Source organism: Leptonotus elevatus, chromosome 2 (assembly GCF_054856555.1).
Source record: "Leptonotus elevatus isolate MCC_2025b chromosome 2, RoL_Lele_1.0, whole genome shotgun sequence".
Classification (NCBI taxonomy): domain Eukaryota; kingdom Metazoa; phylum Chordata; class Actinopteri; order Syngnathiformes; family Syngnathidae; genus Leptonotus; species Leptonotus elevatus.
In genome coordinates this window covers 17,159,319-17,177,894 of record NC_141240.1, presented here as the reverse complement: position 1 = coordinate 17,177,894, position 18,576 = coordinate 17,159,319, and the positions used below count along the sequence as shown (strand labels likewise).

General features: G+C 38.1%; 4 protein-coding genes across 8 annotated transcripts in view; 1 reads left to right on the top strand and 3 right to left on the bottom strand.

Moving 5' to 3' along the window:
* Positions 1–1,108: 1,108 nt before the first annotated feature.
* Positions 1,109–6,047, bottom strand: rbp7a (retinol binding protein 7a, cellular). Its single transcript, XM_086067050.1, is given in 6 exon segments — positions 1,109–1,415; positions 2,263–2,302; positions 2,304–2,362; positions 2,445–2,501; positions 2,503–2,624; positions 4,664–6,047. Coding segments are annotated over 6 exon segments (408 nt in total). The 5' UTR covers positions 4,737–6,047; the 3' UTR covers positions 1,109–1,358.
* Positions 6,048–6,190: 143 nt separating this feature from the next.
* Positions 6,191–10,125, bottom strand: nmnat1 (nicotinamide nucleotide adenylyltransferase 1). Its single transcript, XM_086067046.1, has 5 exons — positions 9,981–10,125; positions 9,126–9,278; positions 8,824–9,007; positions 8,130–8,254; positions 6,191–7,945 (listed from the first exon to the last, which is right to left on the bottom strand). Exons 2-5 carry the CDS (start codon positions 9,238–9,240, stop codon positions 7,545–7,547), a joined length of 825 nt encoding a protein of 274 aa, XP_085923172.1. The 5' UTR covers positions 9,241–9,278; positions 9,981–10,125; the 3' UTR covers positions 6,191–7,544.
* Positions 10,082–13,498, top strand: lzic (leucine zipper and CTNNBIP1 domain containing). Of its 2 annotated transcripts, none has more exons than XM_086067048.1 (7): positions 10,082–10,262; positions 10,440–10,563; positions 10,932–11,067; positions 11,523–11,621; positions 11,706–11,801; positions 12,504–12,579; positions 12,657–13,498. In XM_086067048.1, exons 2-7 carry the CDS (start codon positions 10,463–10,465, stop codon positions 12,710–12,712), a joined length of 564 nt encoding a protein of 187 aa, XP_085923174.1. In that variant the 5' UTR covers positions 10,082–10,262; positions 10,440–10,462; the 3' UTR covers positions 12,713–13,498. The 2 variants fall into 2 exon arrangements, with proteins under 2 accessions (XP_085923174.1, XP_085923175.1); XM_086067049.1 differs by having other exon boundaries at positions 10,083–10,221.
* A 1,304-nt stretch (positions 13,499–14,802) lies between these two features.
* Positions 14,803–18,576, bottom strand: part of clstn1 (calsyntenin 1) — a 31,016-nt gene continuing 27,242 nt past the window's right edge. For all 4 annotated transcript variants that reach the window (XM_086067042.1, XM_086067044.1, XM_086067043.1 and 1 more), the window contains one exon: positions 14,803–17,810. In XM_086067042.1, the coding sequence (XP_085923168.1) occupies positions 17,616–17,810 (195 nt within the window). In that variant the 3' untranslated portion in view covers positions 14,803–17,615. The remainder of the gene's footprint in view (positions 17,811–18,576) is intronic.

The following is an 18,576-nucleotide window of genomic DNA, read 5'->3' as shown; positions in this document are numbered from 1 at the left end:
TGCGTCATAGTGGGCGGAGCAACACAGGAAAGGCACAGGTGAGTCATATGTTGATGATGTTAGAAAAAGTTCCAAAAGAGTCAAATAGTGCACTTTAGAAATAATACTAATGATAATATTTTAATTGTATTATTGAGGAATGAGCGGTTTGGAAAATGTATGCATTTATTCTAAATTATATTGTAATGTAATGAATGAAACATTTTTTTTTTAAATAAATCAAATTTGTATTTAAAATAGATTTTTTATTTTTTGTATTTAATATGACTGCGATTGGCTGACGACCAGTCCGTATATATATATATATATATATATATATATATATATATATATATATATATATACACACACACACACACACATATATACATACACATATATACACACACACACATATAATATATATATATACACACACACATATATACATACACGTATATACACACACACACATATATATATATAAATATATATGTATACACACACATATATACATATAATAAAACGAATTATAAAATATTAATATTTTCATTATTTACAATAAATCAATTAACACAATATTTAATGATACATTGATACATACAAATTAATATTTATACAAAAATGGCCACAATGCAGTTCACAGTTTAATTAAAACATTGAGTGGGCCGTTTGTGGTCCGTGGGTTATACTTTCCCAACCTTTGGGTTTAAGCATAAAGGTCGCTTAAAGCGATGGTAGTTATTACAAAAAAACGGCCAGCAGGTGGCAGCAGAGTTTAAGAGATCAGCCAGGGCCATGTTGCAACAAGTTCTTTTCCCCAATGTTTTGTACAGGTTTGAGAATAATGATGAAACTTTCTACTGCTAATTGCTGCAAAACGGAAACAGATACGTATATATAAATATTTCCTGATGAAAGAAGAGACTCTAATCTTTCTTTTGGTCGGTCCATGTTTTTATAGCAATAGAACACAATATTCTGTTAGCCTTGCAAAATCAGTCAAAATCCAGTAAAACAGCCGGGAGCGAAGGGGGTTGCTTCAGTGAAAATGGCTGGGAGTGAATGAGTTAAGTATACCAACAGAGATTAATAAAGCTTGCTTTGTTTTTTTTCATTGACCTTTTATTTGAATTGCAGGTGACACAAATGCTCATGCATAATATTTATGAGAAAATGTATAAATAAAAATAAGCTATTCTTCCTTTAGCTCGTCATGAGCTAAATAGCCTTGGTGCAACGGTAAACAATCATCCATCATAACTACTGTACATACATTAAAGTCACGTTGCTGTGCTGCTCTCTAGTGGTGTAATGTATTCGCTTACAGGAGAGCTCATTTCTTTCTTATGATGTCCATTTTGTGACAATCGTCCTCTTCAGTCATTGACCTTCTTGAAAACCTGCTTGCAGATTTCCCCTTCACAATACAGATCCTGAATATATGAAAGGAAGATGACACATTAGTAATACGTTTTTTCTATGAGCTTGTAAAAACAAAACAATTTTTTTTTTTTTTTTTTATGTGAGAGGAAGGAGGACCCAAGGTGAGATTTGAACCCCGAACCTCAGAAAGCAGATGTGCTAACCACGTTTTCCACTGTGCTGCCCCACAAATGACATAATGTACCAAACGTATTACTGCATGAATAGACCTGCACCTAATCATTTTAATAATCAAATAATCTCCCAATGATTGTGTCAATTAATTGATACATCGGATTAAAAAAAATAATAAAACATTTTTAAATTCCATCTCTCTTCACAAAAATGACATTATTTCAAATTGACAGTGCAGAAAATACACAAACATATTTTTTTTCTAAAATGTTATATTTTGATTCAACACAATCAGTCCACTTTCATAGATGACTGCAGAAATCAGACAATATTTACTATATTGAGAAGCAGAAATTCTGAATATTTGGACAATAATTTTTTTTTTTAATGATTCATCGAATATAAAAAATAATCGTTGCACCTCCAATTAGTCATAACCTGTATTATAAATGTGCTCATATTCGGTGAACTATTGTATATCTACGAAAATAGATTGGCGCAATAAAGAAATCTTTACATTTTTGTGCCAATCCAGGTAAAGGTGTCAAAGTCACTTTCATTGTTGTTGACATTACAAATGTCCTTCCAATTTGTCTCAGTAAATAATACATACATTGATCGACGTGAAAAATATGTGCTGTAGATGAGGTGAAGAAGAAAAAAATACTAATATGCATTGCAATAGTGCTTGTTTTGCGTGATGTCAATGTCGTGGAATCATACCAAGTGAAGTTTGTTCTCTTCAATCCAGTGACACCACCCCGTTCTTCTTCTCGCCAGTCTGTTCGCACACCATCTTGTTCCCCTCCCACCTCACCACCGACTGCGCATCACACGAAAAAAACGATAGCTCATCCAAATTCAACACACGGCCCTCAATCGTTCATTCGGCTACTTGTATTCACCTTCATGTGCCTGATGTCTAAGCCCACCGTGAACTCCTCGAACTCTTGACCCACTCGGGAAGGACAGGGTTTAGTTCCTGAAGGTGCTGCACGTTTTGATGACGCAATGGTTACCCCGCTGTTCTATCAGCTTCCTCATCTTCAGCCTCAGAGCAATTTTTCGAACGCAAGGGCTGATATCTGGGGAAAGTGGTCACGTGAACAGATAAGGTGGATTTAAGTACTGGGACACGCCTCTAGGGCTTTTATTGAAACTAGGCCTTTGTGTCTGTGCCATTTCGTTAAACATTGCATAATTGTTTGTTTTGATTATTATTACAGTGGATATAAAAAGTCCACACACCCCTCTCAAAATGCCTAGTTTTTTTTGTGATGTAAAAAAAATGAGACCAAGATAAATAATTGAATAGCTTTTTCTACCATAAATGTGACCAACGCAATTGGAGGGAGTATTCAAGAGGTGAAATAAAAATAACAACCAAGTGTAGCTGTGTTTAGAATTAACCAACTACATTCTAATTTATATTTAATGGGAGTCAGCATACACATGCCACCATTCAAATGAACCCTGTATACATTTCAGATGTTTAAGTACAATAATGCCTATGCAGTTTCTTTCTAGCAAAAAGTTTTTTTTGTATAAATGCAATACAAGATATACAATAAAAGTGAAAGAAAATAAAAGTTAAAAAGAAAAAGAATCATTAGCAAAGTCAGAATTTACACAATTTACATGTTCATGTTCAAAAGAAAATAGGAAGAAGTTGAAAACTTATCAAGTCCTACTCCTTATTCTTTGTATGTTTTGACTTATTTCATCATTGAGCCAATAATAGGTTAATATATTTCAATGAAAGAAAACATTTATAAACCTGATTGTATATACAACTGCCCTTTGACATGTACGTACATTTGCCAACAGCACATGTAATTCATAGGCATACACCATAATGATTCATCCTCATACTCATATATACAATTTTCATTGCACTCATGCTGATACATCGAAATAATTGACAACATTTCTGCAATTTTACCAGCTCATGTCTGATTTAAATCATTTTCTTGAACTTTGCTTTGAAACATTCTTTTCAGGACAGAAGCAAAATGATTCCACAAATTGACACCTCTTACAGAAACACACCTTTGCTTAATATTTGTTCTTGTTTAGATTTTTTGTAGACACTTTTATGTCATAAGGACTCTCTCTAATTTCAAATAGTTTCTGGATACTGTGGCAGAGTAGATTGTTGTATGCTTTGTACATTATTTGTGCTATTTTAAACTCAACTAAGTCATAAAATGTCATTGTATTTAATTTAATGAATAGTGAATGTGTTGGTTCTGCATATTTTGATCCATTAATAATTCTTGTGGCTCTTTTTTGCAGTTTAAAAACAGGATAGGTATTTGTTTTATATGCGTTTCCCCAGATTTCCACACAACAGGTTAAATATGGTAATAATAATGAACAGTATAACGTGTATAATGATTTCTTATTCAGGACATCCTTAGTTTTTGAGAGTATCCTTATAATTTTTGACATTTTCTATGTGTGACTTCCAACATAATTTATCGTCAATAACTACTCTAAGAAATTTATTTTCATACGCTCCATTTCAATTGAGTTTACCATAATTTTGACTCGAGTGATTTGTCTATTGCCAAAAACTATGAACTTGGTTTTGTTTAAGTTGAATGATCATTTGTTCTTGTCAAACCAAATTTTTAATGAGTTCGATTCATACTCCACATTATTTGTGCAAACTGGTATTTATTTTTTATAAAGAACTCTCAAACTCCATTTGTTGTCAGCAGCCATTAAAAGTACAATAACAAACGAGTATATTTGTATATTTGTATGGAGACACACTATCCCAGCAAAATTGCTTCAGTTAAACAATAATTATGGTCACATTTTAAAGAAGGCTCTTCCCCCCCCCCCCCCCCCCCCAGCAATTAGGGTCCCTAAAGGCATACAGTACTTGGATGAGTCTTTGCGAAGAAACTCCTTAGAAAAGAGACACAAACATGCTAACTTTTGACTAAGTCTTCCTCGAAAGTATATTGTTTCACTTTCTGTGTGTGCATTAGCTGGACGTCCCAGCGCATTTACCCATATACAAGTATTGACTAAGACTAAACAATGAAATTAAAAACAGTTCAGTCCCAAACAAAAAATGATGAGTCCGGACAAGAAGAACTTGAAAGCATCTTACCTAATGCAATCGTGTAGCCTTCAAAGTTGTCATTGCTGATGATGTCCCATGTGCCGCAGAAGCTTGCAGGCATTCTCGGCGAGCCTTCTAATGCACTCGAACCACAGGAGCGGTTTTGAAGCGACTTAAGCAAAGACTTGAACTCGAAAGAAATGTGTTTAGTAGCTGGCGGTATTGGAGTAGGTGCCCCCTTACGGCAGCTCGGTGTAGAAGGGCGAAGGTCTCAGGGGTGGTGGCAAGTTAGATGGGTCTATGTCGTTCAATTAGCCAAATGGTTTTGTGGCATTTTTTACAAGCTCACAGACACATCTTTTCATAATGGCAGCCCTCATTACTTGTCATCTGTCAGAAAATATACAAAATGTTTAACGCATACTTTTTCCTTTTCTATGGCACAGGTGAAAGAAACACTGCCTATCAAGGACAAAAAATCATATTGACTGTCAGCGGCATTAACTGGGGCATTCAGCTTTGTAGTATGAATAAACACCTGTGTGGGTTTTTCCTCTCTCCAGCTATGCAGGACGTAGGGTATGCACACAGTCAGTTGGCTCAAATAATCAGCTCCTTACTCATTCACTGCCATTGACGGCTATAAACGTCAAAAATTCATTTGAATTATTTCTATTAGTTTAACATTTTTTTTCCACTTTTGTTAACATGAGTATAAAAACCTATAATTTTTTTTTACATTTAGAACAGATGTAAAATTTGTGATTAATCGTGAGTTAACTAGTGAAGTCGTGCGATTAATTACAATTAAAAAATTGTAATCGCCTCTTGCCTTTAATTTTTAATAACCTTTTTTTTTTTTTAATAAATTTATGGCAGTAAATGAGTTAAGATGGTGGCTCATTTTAACCTCCATACAATTATTACTGTATTACAACAATGTACATTTAGAACAGATGTAAAATTTGTGATTAATCGCGAGTTAACTAGTGAAGTCGTGCGATTAATTACATTTACAAATTTTAATCGCCTCTTGCCGTTAAGTTTTAATAACCTTTTTTTTTTTTAAATAAATTTATGGCAGTAAATGAGTTAAGATGGTGGCTCATTTTAACCTCCATAAAATTATTACTGTATTACAACAATGGCACATCATTGGGTTGAGTTCTTTCCCCTATTTTTCAGCGCAAGTGTAATCAGCAAAAAAAAATAAAAATGGGGGTGAGCTGGTCGCCAGCCAATCGCAGCTGGTCACACCATACACAAACGACCATTCATGCCAACACTCACGCTTATGAACAATTTAGTCTTCCATGCAGCCAATACGCATGTTTTTGGAAGGTGACAAGAAAAAAAAAACACACAAGCATGGGGAGAACAAACAGTACATAGGCTACTCCACACTTGACTTGCTGGAGCCGAGATTCAAATTCTGAACCTCAGAAATGTCAGGCAGAAGTGCTAACCATGTCACCCCTGTTGCCTCCAACCAAACAACAATTTATTAAAAATAAAACATAAAAAAAGAAGCATGAAGTTTTGATGTGCTTGCAATAGCAATAACACACTTGTGAGTGGAAAAACAAAGGCAGCATTTTTATTCATTTTAGTCAAGTCCATCAACAATGCAATGACTAGTTGAATGGTTAACTTGTCTTTATGAATTATTAATTAAAATGACGAAAGGTTTTACGATTATGGCAGTTTGGACTCTGGAACAAATTATGCCAAATACAATTGATCTCAATGTGGAATTTTGTTTGGATAGATGACCAAATCAAAAGGTACTACTCTATTGTGGCTGTGTTCAAATTTGCAGGCTGCAGCCTCCAAAGGCCGAATTTGTCAGCCAAATGACGTTGCTTCTAGCGCGCCTCGAATTCACGCGGTGTTCAAATCTAGCCTTCAAATCTGGCCTCCGTTTCCATGGAGATGGGCCCTGAGTAGGGGTGTGAATTGCGTAGTGCCTTGCGAGTCGATCCGTATCACGATTCATAGGTCACGATTCGATTTGATGCGATTAATCCCGATGCAAATCTATAAATAGATTTTTGCGATTTTATTTTTTTGCTCAAATTTATCAAATACTAATCAGTAAACTTGTACATGGACACTGTAAGATTTGTATGAAAATGTATTTATTTACCTGAAACTGTATTTGACAAACAGGTTGCAGTCTGTTTCATGTTTGAACGGCATTAAAATAAAATATTAAGGCTTAATGTTCCATTAATATAACATTCTTCCATGCTTAAAGTGTGAACCCTAACCCTAAGTAAGACATTTTGTTGAATATTTCCATCAAAAAGTGATGTTTAAAAATCGATTCGGCTGCATATTGAATCGATTCGAGAATTGCGCACTGTAATATCGCGATATATTGCCCAATCGATTTTTTTAAAACCCCCTAGCCCTGAGTGAAGGCTGCTTCTTCCCCCAGGTCCTAAAACATATGCTTGATTTGTGTTATTCTAAAAAATAAAGTTGGTTAAAAAGAGCTTGTCTTTTTTTGTATTTATCTTCTTTGTTTTTCCTCTATGTACCCTGATTGTATTTGTTTCCAAGTATTTTTTTATGATTAAAAAAACAACAAATAAATACACGCACAGACAAGTCTGTGCTTGTGTGATGTATTGCGGTAGTGACGTCAAGAGACGAGCAGTATTTGGCTAACTACTGCCGCCTCGAGCATGCTCGCGAATGATCTTAAAAACGCACTTATGCGTTTTAGTGTGGACACGTCGGCTGAGCTCAAATTAACTGAAGGCCTGTCCAAATTCGCCATATGCGGTTCACAGAGGCTACATAAGGAGGAGCCTCCGAAGGACTCAGCCTACAAACTTGAACACAGCTTACGTACTCTTCTGTGGAGTAGGCACTAGTCCTAATTTCGATAAATAGTGTCTGTTCAAAGCAAAAGCACTACTTTTTAACTGGAGGGGTCACCTGCATATCTCTGCAGGGGTGCAAGAACCACACCAGCGTTGTTCTGCTCGCTCTCGGCGCTGTAGAGGTGGCTGTCATGTATGTAGCGAAGCACGTCGTCCGGCAGCAGGTACCTGACGCTCTGACCGCGACGCAGGGCCTGGCGCACGTGCGTCGCGGAGATGTCGTTGGCCACCCACTCGCGGACCACGTGGATGTTTTTGCGGTGCTTCCACAGCATGTCCGATTGGTGGATGAACTTGTGGGGGTCGCTGCCGCAACGCGTGATGCACACCAAGCCAAAGCGGCCCACTATCTCGGCGATGTCGTCCTCCTTCCACAAGTTGGGGATCCCGAAGGACTCGAGGACATCGCCGCCGCAGAGCAGCATCAGTTGAGTTGCTTCTGTAATTTCAGTAGACAGTTTAACGCCTTTCCATCACTTGCTCTCATCAGTCCATACAACTTTGTTCCAATCTGGATAATGAAAGATAATGACCCAAATATCACAATAATGACCACTTAAGCATTCTATGTTGATTTAGTATCAAATGGGATCAGCAACACTAGCACAGTCTATAGAACTCACCTCTTTTTTTGTGATATGATGAACTCTCAACACAATTCTCTTCAATGCGTCGCTTTTTCACATACTTGACCGTGTCTACATCATCACCATCTTTCTTGGCCGCTGTTAGTTCTGAGTGGTGATGCCTGAACAAAAATATATTACAGTTGTTGAAGGTGTTAATTCTTTGAAAATTTGACTTGTGATTTATTGAATACAAATAGTTGGGAAAGTATTCATGTTTGGTGATATGTCAGCTTTTGCACACATCCACATACTAATTGACAATTCTAATTAGGCGGCTTGATGAGGAAGTACTGCCTCACTAGGGAAAAATACAAAGGAAATGTAGAATTATTATCAATTATTAAGACCTCGCTTTTTTCTTTACATTCTGGAATTTGTCGCTCCATCCGCACAACAAAAGCTGAGTGGGGTGAGCAGTGACTCATTTGAGAAATTTCAACCAGAGTATTACTATTATGTTAAGTGTACCACAACAGTAATTCTATATTATTTACCTACACAAAAGAATGTCAGAGACCTGGAAAAAGTTTAAATATATGAATAAACCTTTAATCAAGTTCAAAGAATCAATCACTTTTTAACAATTAAAATCATGCCCATTCTAAATGCTGATAACATGCTCGATCATATAAAGTAAACTTTGGACAGTGAGGGTTGTCAAAAAAGCCAAAGTTGTTAACTCACTAACCGAATCACTTTGGCTGTCTCCACCCACTCAGGCTGCGAGCTCTCCCACGCATCCACTGTGATCCACTCGGAGTTCTCTGTTGCCAGTCTGGCCATTTTCACACGATGGAAAGCCTCAATCAGACCCTTCTTCTTGTAGCCATCCCCAACCGCAGACACAATGCCTTTCACCACCTTGTAGCGACCTTTCAAAATGTCATTTGAGTACTTTCGGTCAGAATCATAAACCGCCCCCCCCCCCCAATTTTTTTAAAAATAAAAATAAATACACACAAAGTTTGAACAGACCAGAAGTTACTCAACCTGTGTCCTCCAGATAGTCTCGAGCCAGTTCAAACATCCTCAGGTGCATGTTGGTGATGGGGTTAAAGGATCCACACGCGAGAAGGACCACTTTTGTTCGCCTCTCGTCCTCCATGCCTCATTCTGAGGCAAGGTTCACCTTCACACTCCACACTGAAGGGAAAAATACAAAGTGATAGGTGCACAAAAAGATGATCCTCGTCCAAAAAATTCAAATAAATAAAGCTGTGATTTGGTCGTTGTTGTTTTAAACGTAGGGGGACAACTTTTTGATTTTGTTGTCTTATCTCCTAGTAAAAAAATAATAATGTTTTGTTTCTCGAAAATGTCCACAGTTGTGAATGTGAATAGTTGTTCAGGAAGTTTTCCAATCTGGCGTCACTCGACAATAGCAACCCCCATTAAGACCGTGAATAGCAAAAGCATAACTTAAATTTACACGGTAACTCTATTTCTTCATTTATTATTACATCAATTATTGGAAATAAGTAACTTCACGTAACACAACGTGATTTGGACTGCCTGTGTTAAATAGAACAGCAAACCTTATATCGGAACCTGCCATCTTTTTTTGTTTACATTCGTCTCAAACACTTTGAGGTCGAAATTGCGACAATTCGAGTGGGACAATTCCAACCTCCCATTTTCCTCGAATGCAGCATAGTGTTTATAAACACAGCTAACTTTAGCATATTAGCTTCGTTCCAACCCTAAACAACAACAACGACTATAGAACTGCATCTCATGGTAGGTGGCAAATAAAAAAAATAAACCTAGAGCAAATACAAAGAAATCTTAGATATGACTCGTGTAAGAAGAATGTTGAGGAAAATAGTTAATAGGAACTGCTTTTACCAGACAACTCCAGTGAAGTCAGGCGTTCGATCGGCCGACCAACTTCTGGGTATGACAATCTTGCCATTCTGAATGCTGATTGGCTGAGTCGACCAGGAAGAAGTCGCGAACCGCAACCGTATTTTTGAGCTACGTTCACAATCTCAAAACCCCCCCCCACAACGAACCACACAAGAAGAAACACTTCGGGGAATAGTTTGAACTGCGTCGAGAAGTCCATGTCGGAAAGCTTATGAACTGTGTATGAATATTTATTTCCGACTATTTACACATCTAGTCCTGGTGAGCTGTTATCCCATTTTTTAGCATGCTATCTAACTGTTCAGCTAACTAACTTCAGAACACTCCTTAATTGGTTAAATCCTTGAATTCTTTAACATGTACGCCATGGTAACCGTAGTCCCCGTTGCACGTTAACTTGACGTGTAATAAACAAATCCTTATCGTGTGTTACAATAGATTCGGTGGGGAACTCGTAGAGAATGGCTTCCCGTGGCAAATCAGAAACTGGCAAACTGAGACAGAATATGGAGGAGCAACTTGACAGACTGATGCAGCAGCTGCAGGATCTGGAAGAATGCAGGTGGTGTATGGAGACAGAGTACACTAAACGTTTGATTTACTGGCGTATATAGAGCATGTGCAGGTTAATACGTCTGCCTGATAGTTAAGAGGTTCTGGGTTCGAATGTCTGATCCGGCCTTCCTGTGTGGAATTTGCATGTACTCCAGCTTCCTTCCACATGCCCAAAACATGCATGTTAGGTTTATTGAAGACTACAGTCCGTGAGTGTGAATGGTTGTTTGTCTACGTGTGCTCTGTGACTGCCTGGCAACCATTCCAAGGTGTACCCCGCTTAACAGCTTGGATGAATAGAAAGTGTTGTAGAAAATGGAAGGATGGATGCTAGAAGAAAAAGACTCGTGCTTTGTGAAAATGTCTTTCTTGCAGGGAGGAGCTCGATGAAGAAGAATATGAGGAGACAAAGAAGGAGACATTGGAGCAGCTGAGTGAGTTCAACGACTCCCTGAAGAAGATCATGACAGGAGACATGACTCTCGTGGATGAACTCAGCGGCATGCAGTTGGTATGCGCAGCGGACACACTCAACAAGTCTTGTGACTTAAACGACGTGTACCACTGATCAACCAGAATGCCTCTCACAAAAGCGGCGTACACGCATGCTAGTTTTTAATCATCTTCACCTATTTTTAAAACGTGAGCCGCCCCACATGATAAAGACAAAAACATCACTGTATGTATGCTTACCATGGCATGCTAGAGTTGACCAACATAGCACATGTCTGCTGTTGGAGCAAAACTGATATATGAGAGGCAGCATGTTTTTCTTTGAAGGCCACACACAGAAAAAAATCTAAAGATGCAAGCGCCACTTTGACATTCTTCAACTTCTATTCATTAAAAAACACTCAAACGTTTCAGTCCCCCAGACTCGATTAATCGATTGATCAATTCCACACAAGTGACAACATTTGTAATGATCTGTAATATCTATCCGTCTGTTGCCTGTGTTTTGTTCAGGCCATCCAGGCTGCCATCAGTCAAGCGTTCAAAACTCCAGAGGTGATCCGACTTTTTGCCAAAAAGCAGCCGGGGCAGCTCAGAACCAGACTGGCGGAGGTTTGAATGTCCTTTTTTTCCCTTTTTTTTTTTCTTATCTGTTTCCGATTTCCATCAGACCCCATGTGACATTCTTGCGCACAGATGGACCGTGACGTCATGGTGGGGAAGCTGTCTCGGAATGAGTACACACAGCAGAAGATGGAGGTGCTCACAGCACTGAGGAAGCTGGGAGAGAAGGTGATTAAAATGAGCTTTAGGGAGAGCACTGGAAAGACAAATACTACTCAAATATTTTTCAGAAAAAATAACTTAATATGAATAAAGTCATAATTTTACAGTGAGAATTTAAGGATTTCAAAGTAGCAGTTGACAATTAGGAAATAATTGCTTTTTTAAAAGTATTTGTTTTGAATATTTGTCTCATGGTGTGTTTTTATAAGGAAAAAAATAGAATCTAAATTAGATGTTTTTTTTAAATAACTATATATATATATATATATATATAGTTATATATGTACACACACACACACAGGTTTGTTTTACTATCTTTGTGGGGCCATCTCATTGACATACTGCATTTCCTAGCCACTCCCCCTAACCCCAACCATCAAAAATGATTGCCTACCCCTATTCCTTACCCTAACCCCAACCATAACCTAATTAAAACCTAAACTCTGAAACCAAGTCTTGACCCTCAAAAAGAGGTCTAAACTTGTGGGGCCCCGCATGGACAGGTGGGCCCACAACTCTGAAATCACGGAATGTTGGCCCCACTGTGTGACAAAAACAAGACCACACACACACACACACACACACACACACACCAAATACTACAGTATGAGGTAAGTTTTTGGTCCTACCTAGCAACAGAGTCAACTTTGCCTCATCACTGTAACTACTGCTGACCTCCAGTGGTAAAATGTCTTCATTTGTTGATAGCTCACAACAGAGGACGAAACTTTCCTGGCTGAAAATTCCACGGCTACGATAAGCCACTTTGAAAAAGTCACAACAGGTGAGTAAAATGACTCTTCTGATGCTAAAACTGAAATGAAACTACACTTGTTTATTTTTTCCATCCTTCTTTTTTAGGGTCTGAAGATAAAATATTGGCTTTAGCGAGTTCTGGTGTAAAAACCAAAGCGTAGCCTCCATCATTTCATTTAAAAATATATATTTTAACAGGTGTTTTGAGGGGGTGGAAACTGACCGTTGCACTTGTAAATAACGAATGCGCTTGTTTCGTAGATGCTTTTAAACTGTATTTTATAGGCCTTAGTGTATTAAATGTGTATGTTTTTCTAGGTACTACAATTTGAGTTGTAATGTGCAAAAAAAGAAAAAGAAGTTGCACCAGAAATGTGTTTTTTTTGTGCTGCATTTTTACTGTATTTTTTTTGTTATCTTAGACAAAAACATGAATGTGCAAGATGTTTATTGCCAATGTGTGTGTTCCGTGATGTGTATCAAGTGGCCGTTTTATTGGAAGTGTCATGTGATGTGTATGGTACATGGGAGTATTGGGGTCCTGGAAAAAGCATTCACCATTTTAAAACAGCAATATTACAACAAATCAGGTCAAAGGGTCAAATCAAACTTTTCTAATGTTCCATCTTCATTCTTAATCTTTCAAGTTCTCGTAAAAATTATGACTTTCTTATAAAGCACGATATTTATATTACTACTTAAGCTCATAGACTGTTGTCAAATTCCATCTTCTCGTATTGTGACAGTTGACTTGTTAAATTGTGACTATTGTGGTTGTATAACTTTATTTCAAGAATATTTTATAGAAGCCCTGATACTCTATTGCACACAATTTTTAATATATGGTTTGCATACAGTATGAAGAATATTTAGGCATAAATGGACATCAACTTGGAATCTGATATTTCTGTTTTATCTCAAATGATTAAATTTCATTTTATCAGTTTTTTTGTGCCTTCATTTTTCCGGCTCTTTATTGCAACATCAACTAAACAATATATTTATAAAACAAAACATTTTCCCCTCCAATAATATAGAAGCAAGGCAGTAGGCATACACTGTAGCAACACGGATAACGTAAGCAGTAAAGAATCAACATTTATATAATAACATGACAAAGACTCACCAGAGATGCTAATTATTAAAGCTCCCAAGCTGTCAAAAGTTTTTATTTATTAATTATTTTTTACCCCCCACTGTTTTATGCATAACAGGTCTAAATGAGTCATGGTTAAGTTTATACATCATTATATCTAATAGCTGATAAAAGGTGAAAAGCTTACAAAACTAGCAGATCCGATTTTGGTGGCGACGTGACGTCGACTGGCTAACTCATATTCAAGTGCATCCCCACTTTGCGGTTGCTTCATCACCGATCACCTGCCAACCTCGGAGGAGTTGATGGCTTCGATTTATTTAACAGAAATTCGTAAACATTTCGGACCCAAAATTGTGTTTGGTTCAGGTACATTTTGTGTAAATGTTTTACCTCCACTCGTCTGTGTACACAGTTGCAGGCTGTACATTTGAGTCCTGTGTCTTCATTGGGGACTTGATACCTTCCACCTTTTAATTCCACCACCTTCAAATTGAAATTATAGTTGAATAGAATCCATTCTAAAAAAAATATTGTTTAATTTGTGCAGTTTTACGAAAAAAAAGTTTATCCTGCATATATCTGCACTTGAAGCAGTGCAGAAAAATGCTCTGAAATGAAAGGAATAGACTGCTGGAAATGAATAATTACAATTTCAGAGAACAAATACAGTGTTCCCTCGCTATAACGCGGTTCACATCTCTGTCTCTCGGATTTTTTGTTTGTGCAATTTTGCATGCAGTTTTGGTTTTACCGTAATGTACTTATTTTATAAAATGTATTAAGGTTTAAATATTGAGAATGTTTAAATGAGAGAAATGTGAGAAAATGTAAACGCCTCGATGAGAAAAGTGTATAAACTGTGTCGTGAGGGTTTTTAGAGCCTTAAAATATTCATAATAAATGCAAAACATAAAGCTAACTACTTCGTGGATTTAATTTAATGCGGGTTTTTTTTGGGGGGGGGGGGGGTAACCCCAGCGGAAAAGGAGGGAACACTTGTAGAATTTAGAATTTGTAAATGTAGTTCAGAGAAGGCCTTGCTACCTGATATAAAATTACCATTAGTGTAATTTAACTACATGCATATGAAAACCTTGCAAAAAAGAAAATCAGGCAGCTGACAAAGGAATGAAATTTTTCAGAAAGCGGAAATTCCATGTCATTCTCCTTTATTTTGTCCACGAGCAAGCATCAACTTGACTACAGTTCGCCTGTATATTGGTAGTAGAAAAGTGAGAGCAGCTCCAACGAGCACAAAGGAACCTTCCACCACCAACTCGCAAAACATTTCGACATTTTGAGCAACTGTCAAAGAAAACAAAAACAAACCAAAAAGGGTATTGTGGATGTGTGAAAGAGAAGAAAACGTGGATCAAGTCTCCCGCTCTCCAGTCTTCATGCGACGTTAAAACCTTAGGCCTTATTTATCGTTGTCTTTTCTTTTTTTTATATAATTTATATAATATAACTGACACATTCAATTGGGGCGTGTAATGTGTTGCTCATTGGGGCTCATAACATATCTGATTTGTTGGTGTGCACATGCACACACACAAAAGTGATTCTTTCCTAAAAAGAAATAATAAAAATTAATAATAAAAAAAAAAGCGACAATACACACGCGCACACACATTGGATACTCACGTATGCTGCCAAAGCGTTGTCATTACATCCTGTACATCAGGTTAGAGGTGAATTTAGTACAATATCTATAGAAGATACACAATGGCTCTACATCAGCTACACATCAACATGGACACATCGACGGTGTGTAAAATCAAAACTAGCCCCGCTCTATAACTTCGGTAAGAAACTGAGCAGTTTATAGTTACAAATTAACAACAACTTAAGACGCAATTAAAAACACAAGCAGGGCTTTGTTACATCTGCTCATTGCACTGTGACTAGCAAAAGGCACTCCCATCATCAGGCCTGCAGGGGGCGCCACGGAGGGGACTTTGCACAAAAATAATTCAAAGCGTTATTTGCATGCAAATGTGACATTCTTCTAATTACAATTAGCCTCTTAATCTCAAAAGATCTCGCACCAGAGCCATAACAGACAATCCGGCATTTAACCCGCTTTGCCTTTCAGACAAAACCCAGCGAAGCAGAATTTTGCCGGAAAGGTGACATTCAGCAATCAGATACAAACTTTGAAGGCGGAAAGTTGTCACGTCGACTTCATGCCCACCCATTCCAGAGATACCGACCTTCCTGATTTCCCAAAGGCGGAAATCAACACAACTCCCAACGTTTGATTATTCCAAAATAATTCACATCAACTCTCTTTTTGAATATTACTCTCATAATATTGGTACGTTTTCCTGTAAATGTAAACGTCAATAACGACAATCGTTATTCCATATTGCTTTGTTGTTGTTTTCCATGTTATTTGTGAATTAACGCCAAATGAAAATAAGTAACAAAAGAGGATTGCGGCTTGTGACTTAATTTTCTGAAAATGATTTCCTACAAGTACGTAATGTATAGTCGACAATAGTGAAAGGCAGAACAATGACTGGCTCTTCCAATGGACGGCAATTACCTTGTAACTTGTTGCCATTCATGCAACAGAATAGCCTCGTACTCAGCTAAACTGGCACCGATTTCCCATGGAGATCATTTGTGAGTGCACTGAGACAAGGGCATTTCATTTATTTCACTATTTGGTGACATTTTGATTGATCATGTGCCGCAAATTTCCCCCCCATTATTTTTAACACAACATTATACGTCTGTAATGTCCGGGGATCGACCTCGGAGTGCCACCCGGGCCTTCCGGGAAATGGGGAGGGTTGGCATCACTCGCGTGTCTGCCAGTGCCGTTTATACAGAAGCGAATGAACAAGCAGTGCACAGTAAAAGGTGGCCAAATCTGCTCCTTTGCTCATGTGAGTGAAAGGTACATTTTGGAGAACGACGTATACAACGTTTACTAAATGTAAACAAGCTATGCAGTCTTATTGTCCAATATTCAGTCCAACAACACCCAATTGTTACTACTTGGAGATAAATGCTTTAATATTATTAGTTCACATTAAAACAGCTGCGCAGCGCGGACAATTTACTTTACAGGTGACAAGACTTGGAACTGGCCTGCCCCTTTGTGAGTTACGCTGAGGATGGTTGCCTTTTAGGGCTGCTCGCGGCCCGCCTGCCTTAGCGACCGTCGTCCATCTGCACACTTTACAACAGTGAGGTCAAGCGGGAATGAATGGGATGCGCGTGCAAGCAAAACGAAGCGAGTGTCCTCTGCGCACAGAGGAGAACACAAACGGCTAAAAAAAGAAAGAAAAAGAAAACGTCCTCAGAACACCGGTCATGAAAGCTGACAATTTTTGTACACATTTTCAGCGACATGCTACAACCTGCGTGACACTAATAGTTAGCATTTGTAGATATTGGACCCTGTGGCGGAGGCCTTCACAAGCACATTGACTAATTACATGGTTTCTTAATATTTACAACATCTTTAAAAAGCAACGGATATCTCTACACATATGACTTTTTCATGCACTAAAAAGGTTAAAAAGCAAAGCAAAGAAAAACAAGCCAACGCTGGTCTAGCTGCTAAAAGCGTTAATTCAAGTCACTGGCCTACAAGTGGGGGTTTTCAGCTGCAGAAACAAATCTAGAAAAAAAAGATTCCGAAGCCTGGTGTGGAAGAATTTTTTTTGTTTTTGTTTTTTTAAAGTGCACGGTTGGCTTCCTCACACTGGAAAAGGAATTTTGGCCAAGATTTCCTGTGAATGCAAATAGAATAAATTAAGTAAAAGAAGCCACTGATGACTACACAACACCGAGTACGGCCACTAAAATGACAAGAGGGAAACCTTGACCAGAAATTTTTTGTTTTTGTTTTTTGAAACACGGATCCTTGTATACATGTGGTGAGGATGAACATCAGAGTGAGTGCAAATTAGTGACGTGTGTGTGTTGTGTGCATTTGTGCGTGTGTTGTTCTAGTAAGTGAGGGTGGAGTCGTCCCATTCCAGCTGCTGCTGTCTGCTGGCCCCCTGCTGGTCCTCCTGTTCGCCACCCTCGTCATCCTCGCTGCTCTCCGACTCGGCGCTGGTGATGTCGTCTTCCTCTTCCCCGTCCTCGCTCTCCTCCTCTTCTTCCTCGTCCTCCTCACTGCTGTGCTGGTCTTCGTACGTCTGCGTACATGAACAGGCATCTGTGAAACCTTCTGAGGCTAAAGGAGCTTACATTAAAAAATCCACGTATAAGTAGACTAAGCCGATTTTATATTTTTGCAGGGTGATAGCAAACTGAAATATAACAGACTCGTAAAAATGTTTCTTCGGTTGGGAAAAACCTCCACCAAATCCCAAAAACTAATTTTAATCTGCACCAAATTGCATTCAGTGGTACCCACCTCTTTCTAAAATACCTCAAACTGCCACAAGATGGCGCAAAAACCCTGTCTAATATAAAAGAGTTTTGTCTTGCTCCATTTTAGTGGCAAGAAATGACTTTGAAATGACGGGATGGTGGAGGAAGAGCTTCAGTAAATCAAGCCAAAACCTTGTCTAACACACAAGCAGTCATTAAAGTAGCACTAAGTAACTTTTCAACCTAATAAAATATTTTCATAACTCGACTTAAAACTAGTTGAATGTTGCCATGGCCTAAGGGGGTCTGTATCATTTTCGCTGGCACTAAGCATTTTTGAGGAGGATGGTAGGAACACTGCCACACAAAAAAACTACAAATGTGCTAACTGCTTTATAGCATACGTCAAAAGCTACTCCGGATGAAAGGACAGTCAAGGATCAACATTGGCCCGGATTTCACTCGCAGGAGTGAGCTAAAAACACGATGCAATGCGCCTGTCCTCATAGGAAATGTGGTCTTCGTTCAGACATAATACCACTTTTGTCCATATGGTGTCGCCATAATCAACGTAAACTGAAAGTTCCT